The 8,923-nt window shown below is 40.8% G+C and overlaps 1 protein-coding gene across 1 annotated transcript; it reads left to right on the forward strand.

Annotated features, from left to right (window-relative positions):
- Window positions 1–6,042: 6,042 nt before the first annotated feature.
- LOC114802236 (protein kintoun-like) lies at window positions 6,043–7,137 on the forward strand. Its single transcript, XM_029000950.1, is given in 1 exon segment — window positions 6,043–7,137. A coding segment is annotated over 1 exon segment (1,095 nt).
- Window positions 7,138–8,923: the final 1,786 nt, after the last annotated feature.

Here is an 8,923-nt window from a genome sequence, read left to right on the forward strand (position 1 = left end):
CATTTACTTGAAATTCTCAACCTTCCAGCAAACCCTGGAGTATATATGTTTTAAATAGTGACTTTACATTTACGGCATTTATCAGACGCCCTTATCCAGAGTGACTTACAATCAGTAGTTAGAGCCAGGAGTGCTTTGCGAAGTTTGAAGTGACCCCAGCATTTTAAAACAAACAAAATTAAACAACGATAGAAAAAAACGTAGTTTTTCACTTCAAGCTTCAATATGTGACCTTTAACACTCAGTCAGTAGCAGCTAAACCTTGAAACAGGACCTCCTCCTATGAACCATACAGGCCAGCAGCAGAGTCCCATTCAGGGAGACTGAATGCCGGGTCGCCATCATCAAACTCTCAACAGCTGGCAACAGCTGGCAAGAGAGCAGAAAGGGTGCCGGATGGGTGCCTCCGTGCCTCCCATGGTGTGGGAGACCGAGTGGAGGTTCATGCTGACTGCTGTTTGAATGAAGGAACGTACACAAGCTCAACCTCACAAATCTTGGCAGCATCCAGCTCATGACATAGATGGAAGGGGATTGGGTCCATAAGGGATTTTGATGATTGAAATGATTGAAAACAGTGAATGATGGGAAAGATATCAAACATATTGCACATTCCATATTGCAGCTCCAATATCTACATTATTTAAAAACTGAAAAATCATTGGTAGATGTAATTGAAAAAAAAATCTGGAGGTTGGTAAATATTATCCATTCAAGTTGAGTACACTATACTTAATTATATAAGCCAATGAGCTAAATCTAAAATAATTGGGTAAATCACCCATTTTTAAGTGTAAGACTAGCTACTTAAATAATAAAAACAATGCCAAATGGACACCAAGCTAAACTTGTGGCCTGTGAGCGGATCGACCAAACTGCTGTGGTGGTTGGTTGTGGTATGAGAGTTATTGTTCACACATTAAGGTCAAACACAATTCAACCACATTTAACCTTTCATTACTCATCCCCCTGTCCTCGATTCCTTCTTTCATCACTCCATCCTCAGATTCACCTCCATGCATCTTACAGAGCAAAAAGGCTTAAACTTTTCATCTTCCAATCCCCATCACATTTCACCCATTCAACCACATTTAGCTTTTCTTCCCTCATCTCCCTATCCTCCACTCCTCCTCTATATTCCTCCATCCCCCCCATTAACCGCCATGAATTTTACAGTGCAGCTGTGGTCGCATTTTTAATCTTCTAACCACCACATATCTAACCTATTCACCAATTTTAAACAATTCAACCCCATTTAGCCTCTTCCCCCTATCCTACAGTTCTTCTTAATATCCCTTCATCCTCCCTTTAACCCCCATGCATTTCACAGTACAACAGTGAACACACTTTCAGTCTTCCAATCACCTCATATTTCACCTAGTCATCAAATTTAACCAATTTAACCACTTTCCAATCATCTAGCTTTTCATCTCTCTATGCTCCCATTAACTCCCATGCATTTCACATAGCAACTATGATCACAATTTAAGCCCTCCAACCACAACATATTTCGCCTTTTTAACCAATTCTATCAATTCCACCACATTTAACCTCTTTTCTCTTTCCCCGCATCCTCCTGTTCTTCTTTTCATCCCTCCATCCTCCCATTCACCCCATGCATGTTACAAAGCAAAAGTGATCCCACTTTCAGCCTTCAGCCACAACATATATAACCTAATCAACAGATTTAACCACATTAACTTCCACTCATTCCTTTATTCCCAACTTTTCATCTCTCCATCAGCTCATTAAAGCCTATTTGTTTTACAGAGCAACAATATGTACATTTACAGCATTTATCAGATGCCTTATCCAGAGCAACTCACAATCAGTATTTACAGGGAGCAATTTAGGGTCTTGCTCAGGGACACAATTACCCACTAGGCTACTACCACCAATAGTCACACTTTCAGCCGTCCAACCACCACATATTTGACCTATTACACCACTGTAACCAATTCAACCACATTTAACCTCCTTCTACTCATCCCTTTAACCTTCACTCCTCCGTTTCATCCCTTCATCCTCCCATTGAAGCTCATTCATTTTACAGAACAACAATGTTCAAATTTTCAGTCTTCCATCTATTATAAATGACATGTCCAAATATCACACAACGCATCATTGCCCCCACTCCGTTAGCATTTTTGACATTAACATGCTAACAATATCATGCTACCATTAGCATGCTAACATGTTTTAAACATCACCTAATATAATGTGATGCATCATGGCCATGCCCTGTTAGCATTTTTTGATGTCAGTATTGTTGATGTTATCACTAGATACTAGCACATTAGCATTAATAAGCCAATATGCATAAAACCCCTAAAAATCAAATTTTCCACTAATTTTACGAAATTAACTAATTCAACAATGATTTTATTCTTTCCCTTCATCCTTTAATTCTTTCTCCTTCCCTCATTTTTTAACTTTCAACTGCTTTCCAAACCAAAATCGATGTTTGTTCCCGAACATCCCTTTTCTAGTTATTATTTTACCTTATTTTTCTCACTGCATCTCCTCCTACAGTTTTCTTTGCACATCCTCGAAACTTTACACGTTTGTTCAGCGTATACCACAGAAGTGTGAAATTGCTTTTTTTCTGAACACTTTTTCCTATTGATTTAACATGGGACATTTAACCTGTCCTAGTTTCCTCACATTCACTTTTCACCCCCACTCCTCCTTTATCACTCTATCCTCTCATTCACCCCCATGCATTTTACAGAGCAACGGTGGTCACACTTTGAGCCTTCCAACCACCACACAGTTCACCTATTCACCCAATGTAACCAATTCAACTACATTTAAACATTCCTCACTCATCTCCATGTCCTCCACTCCTCTTTTCATTCCTCCATCTTCCAAATCACCCCCATGTATTTTACAGAACAATGGTCACACATTTAGCCTTTCAATCACAACATATTTCACATATTCAATGAATTTAACAAATTTATTCAAATTCAACCTCCTTCCACTCATCCTCCTATCCTCCACTCCACCTTTTCATCATTTCATTCTCACATTCACATCAAGGAACAATGATCACACTCTCAGCTTTCCAATAACATATTTAGCCTATTAACAAACTGAACACATTTAACCTCCTTTCACTTATCCCCCTTGCCCCCACTTCTCCTTTCCATCCCTCCATCCTCACGTTCATTTTACAGAGCAACAATAGTCAGACTTTCAGCCTTACAGCTATTGCACCACTGTAACCAATTCAATAATATTTATCTCTTTCAACTCATCACCCTATCCTCCACTCCTCTTGTTTGTCCTTCAATTCTCCCATTCAGGCCCATTTTACAGAGTAACAGTAAGTGCATGCTCAGCCTTCCAATCACAACATATTTAACCTATTCCAGAAAATTAACACATTCAACCACATTTAAATTCCTTCCATTTATCCCCCCTAACCCCACTTTTCCTTTCTCAGAATTCTACACACATGCAATAAAGCACAATAACTCCACAATGACAACATGAAAAAGTTTATTTGAACTTTTGGTACATTTATTAAAAATATAAGCCTTTGCTTAATACTTTGTCATTGTAACTTTGGCAGCATTATGAGTATTTTTTGAGTATTATGTCACAAGCTTGGCACACTTTTCCTTAGCCAGTTTGGCCCATTCCATTCTCAAGCTCCATCAGGTTGGATGGGAAGCGTCTGTGCAGTCATCTTAAGATCTCTCTAGAGATGTTGAATCGAATTCAAGTCTGGGCTCTGGCTGGGCCACTCAAGGACATTCATAGAGTTTTCTTGAAGCCACTTCATTGATATCTTGGCAGTGTGCTTAGGGTTGTTGTCCTGCTGAAAGATGAACCCCAGTCTGAGTTCAAGAGCTATCTGGAGCAGGTTTTCATCCAGGAGGTCTGTGTACATTGCACAGGTAGTAGCCTAGTATGTAACACACTCGCCTATGAACCAGAAGACCCAGGTTCAAATCCCACTCACTACCATTGTGTCCCTGAGCAAGACACTTAACCTTAAGTATGACTCCAGGGGGGGACTGTCCCTGTAACAGTAACATCTCCTTTACCTCCACTTCTCCTTTTCATCCCTCCCATTGAAACACATTCATTTTACAGAGCAACAATGGTCACCTTTCCTTGTTCCAACTAAGATAATAGACATACATCATCCAATTTCTTGCAACGCGTTGTGTTAATATTTAAATTAAAGCCCAAGTAATCATAATTTTCGACCAATTTCACAAAATTCATTAATGTAACAATGATTTCACTCTTCCTCTTCATCCTTTCTTCCTCTTATCTCTTAACGTTTAACAGTTTCACCTATTCCACAAAGTTTGTTCACAAATGTTCCTTTTCCCACCTGAAATGGAGCAGTAGTGTTTCTCCTTAAAAACACAAACATACAAAAATGCACTTTCAAACAGACACGCAGCTTATTATGCACTGGCAAATAATTTTAAGACAGCTGTGAATTACGAAATACTGGCACTTTACCCCCTTACAGAGAAGCTGTCAAATAGTTGGCGTCATCTGTCCTCTTTAGCTCGCCGAACTGTTGTCACGTGGGCTGACAAGCACACTGTTTTGCTGTGGGAGAAGAAATGAGTTGGTCAGACCAGGCGTTCTGAACCAGGCTTCCCACGTGGTCTGTTTTAGCATGTGTGAAACAGCACTGTAATGCGTAGTTGTATTGAGCATGTGCACGTGACACCCGGCGGTGTACATGCCAAAAGCAGTCCAATGGTTACCCAGCAGTTTGAGGTTCATCACCTCTTTCCTTAATTTGTCTGACATCTAATTTGTTCTAGCATCTCTCCTCATCTGACAAACATGAAATGTTAATCTGTGTTGTGGTGAAAGCCCTAGTATCTCACTCATGGGTACCAGAGCTCGACTGTCCAGATGAACAATGATCCGTGTGCCGGGCCGGGGTTTTTGAGCTGTCTATGTTTATCTGCCTGTGTTGATTCGTATGTATGATGTTTCCTTTGTTAAAAGTAAATCTCATTTTCTAAAGTAAAGCTGTGCAAATGTGTGCCTGTATTGTATTAACTGGCAGCTTAAACCATGCTTGTCTGTTTAAGCTTATTCATGTTTCTTGGTACAGTCTATTGGTCTGAGCATTTTTTTTTTCTGCCAATCAGAATGCTAGAAATTATGACGTCACCAGTCTGATTGCACATGATTGGTGGAGGAGAAGAAAAGCACATCACTGGCTCAAGCAGAGGAGTTCAAGTACAGTTTTGTCTTTTAGTGTTAACACAGAACATCGCTGAGTGGTTCTTGGTGTTTCTTTATTTTATCTGACAGTTATGAGCGTGTTGGTCTCTAAGAAACAATGGAATTTACTAAAGAAATTAAATTTAAGGAATGGCAGTTTTTATCTGACAATCAGAATGCTTGAAAATCGCAGACTGGTTCTGGATCTTTTGTTCACATACCACCCCTCACACGCCCTGTTCTCCCACCAACTGTCTGGCAGGTGGTTCCGCAGAATAAGAACTGTAACTGCCATACACTGCAAGAACTTCTTCCCCCAAGCAGTCAGAGCTCTCAATGCACTCCCATCACCAAAACATCATCCTCTTTTTGCACATTTCTGTTCATTTTGCACATGTTTGTCTTGTCTTGTGTGTGCTGTTTGAAATATCCAGCATATCCTCTTATAAGCATCTTACATGATGTTTGTCCTTGTTCAGTGTACAGAAAAGTTTTACTGTACAGTATTTAAGTTTTAGTTAGTATAGTTTAATGTGTACATACATATATATTTTTCTTTCTTTTATGATTGCATTAAGGGGGGTCTGTGTGAAACAATATCTCAATACACGGTATATTATGTATACTGTTGTACTGACAATAAACCTCTATTGAATCTTAAATCTTGATTATTTATCTGACAGTTATGAGCATGTTATCCTTTAAAAAACAATCAATTGTACTAAAGAATTTCCATTAAAGGAATGGTACGGTCCAAGTATTTATCAGAAAAGTATTTAAGTATTTAAGAGGCCTTTGTCAAACAGCTTACATTTGATTACTTTAACCACCATGGCGTTTGGCTCTAAACTCAAGGAAATGAATCTCGATAAAAATGAAATTAGTATTCTGTGCAGCGCCATGAAAGACGACAGATTTCATGAATTGATGCGCGACTACATCAAGGACATATAAAACCCAGAGAACCGGAAAAAATACGAAGAAGAAATTAAGATGCTGGAGCTGGAGCGAGATGTGGACATTCAGTTCTTCCACCCGACACCGTACAGAGTCATCAAGAGCAGACTGGAGGGAGAACAGAAGTGTTTCATCAACATCTGCTCCAATGAGCTGATCAAAGCACCCGAATGTACGGCCGGCGTAAACAAGAATGGGAAGTTAGGACAATACTGGTCGTTGCCATACATCTTGACACCGGGCAGGCCAGAATTGAACAGCAAGGGAAAGCAGCATATGATATACGATGTCATGTTCCATCCTGAGGTCCTTAAAATGGCAAGTACGAATGGCAGCTTTATGTGGCTGGTGGACAGCACAGCAGTTAAGGCGATTCAAAATGCTTTCAAAGTGCAATTGGACAGAAAAACCATTAAGGTACTGAAAATTAAATACAAAGGGGTCCCAATAGCATCTGTGATACACAAATCCATCCCTGGACACTTTCACAAAGAGAAAAGTCCAGATCTGGATGACAGATTGTCATTTCCCAACCCCTATGAACCCAAACTAGAGAAATCAGCAGGCAGTCAGAACATCTCTCCACCTGCTCATCCATCACAAAACCGAAAACAGCAAAAGTGTGATGCCATTAAACAGCTCACACCACAGTACACTGTAAAATACAGATCAGTTATCGATTTACAGGACTTCACATGTTCCAGAGACTCTGGTCCTGGTCCGCGACCCAGAGATATCATTATTACAATCAACTTACCCTTGCTGAGATCAGCAGCAGATGCTGATTTGGAGGTCTCTGGGGAGCGACTTCTTCTGATTTCCCATACACCAGCCTACAAGCTGGACCTGAACTTGGCTTATCCTGTGGATGAGAGCAACGCTACAGCTGTGTTCAACAAAGGCAACAAGCAGCTGACCGTCACCCTACCCGTCCTGACACCTAAGGAAAATCTAGACGTGGACATGTAGCTGGACTGAAAGCCTGTTTAAATGAATGTTCTAAAAAAAAGAAAACATTCTTCAGTTCAAATGTATTGGTAATATTTTTATTGGTGAGAATAATTAATAAAGATTATTTCTATGGTAAAGTCATTTTTATCCCTGCATTCATGTCAACTCACACTATTCATGCTCATGTGTTACGTCCTGGTATTTTGGGTGTGTTTCTGTTCTGTGTTGTTTGCAGGTGCCTGGTGATGGTAAATTGAGCCCACCTGTACCTGCTGTGGGACAGACTGAATAAAAGGAGCCTCAGTCTCCTTTTTTGGGGCTGCGCTTGCCGTGCCATCCACCCTTCCCGCCTTCCTACCATTTCCCTTTGACATCACTTCCGGTTTCCCCTGCGCTTCCCCTAGGAGGCGACGCAACTTGTTGCGTCAGCCTGCTTCGGTGTTTGTTTGTTTTTCTCTGTTTTCCTGTTTTGTTTGCCGTTATTCGTTGTAATCCGTTTCGTATGTATTTCATCTTTATTTATATTTTTAGTTATTAATAAAATACTTGTTAAAATTATCCGTTTCGTCTTAGTAGGTTTACATTTGTGTCCTTTCTTTTGTTATGGGCCGGAGCCCCTAGACTGGCTCGTAACAAAATTGGGGGCTCGTCCGGGATTTGTTCTGTTTTTTTTCTCAGGACACAAATTTTATTTATCTTCGGGACACCTGTATTTTTGGGGAAGACTCGCGTTCGATGTTCGTTTGGAACTCTGGTAAATTAGGCGTCTCCAGACGGATTTTCGTAATCCCTCCATCGTTTTTTTGGTTTGTGTTTGGGGATTTTATTTGGGTGGTGTTTTGAAGAGCAACCCCGGGAGGAGCTTCGCGGTTTGTCTCCTGACTGACCACGAACCTTCAATTGGTAACGCTCTTTGAAGAAGAGAAGGTTTATTTAGTGGGAGAGTTAAGAAGGTTTAGGGATCAGAGTTCCCACACGAATATGTTGTTGCGGTGGAGAAAGCGCACGTTTCGCTCCGTTCGCAGTCAGATTATTTTTTGGTGCTGCATATCGTGTCTCTTGGCAACATGTCTTTGGCAGACGAGTTTATTCAGAGCCCTTCATATGAACTCCTGTCGCGTTGCACTAAAGAGAATTTGTTACAACTTGCAGAAAACTACGCGATTGAATTAACAAGCGAAGATAAAAAGTTGAAGGAATCTCTTTTTAAAGCCGTAGAACGGGCTTTATTGGGCACTAATGTACTTGCGGCCCGGACCGAGGGTCCGGCGTCCCCGCAATCTGCAGCCAGTAGCATCTCTGAAATGGAATTAAAGATGGAATTCTTTTCAGGAGCGGCAGATGCAATACAAAGCAGCCAAGTGGAGATCTGAACGTGACAACCGTGCTGTACGGGAGAAGGAAATTGAGAAGGAGTTGCAGATTCGTAAAATGGAAATCGAATTAGAAGTAAAACGACTAGAGTGAACGCGAGAGAGAGCGCAACCGGGAATATGAAAGTCAGAAGAGCGGGATTTTGCTTTAAAGAAATTAGAAGTAGAATTGTCCGCTAGAAAAGATGCCGTAGTTCCAGCGGTGGACTCTGTTCCTCCTGTGTCGCTGATACCTCCTGGCTCTGTGTCTCCTCCTCACGTCCCTCCTGTGACCAGACTTCTGCTGATCCAGGTGATTATGCGTTTGATGCGTTTGTAATATTCCGTAATATTCGTCTCGTCCCTCCGTTCAACGAATGAGAGGTCGAGAAGTATTTTAGTCATTTTGAGAGAGTTGCCATAACATTAAAATTGAGTCTTTTATTACAATG

This window comes from Denticeps clupeoides, chromosome 13 (genome assembly GCF_900700375.1).
Source record: "Denticeps clupeoides chromosome 13, fDenClu1.1, whole genome shotgun sequence".
In the NCBI taxonomy this organism is placed as follows: Eukaryota; Metazoa; Chordata; class Actinopteri; order Clupeiformes; family Denticipitidae; genus Denticeps; species Denticeps clupeoides.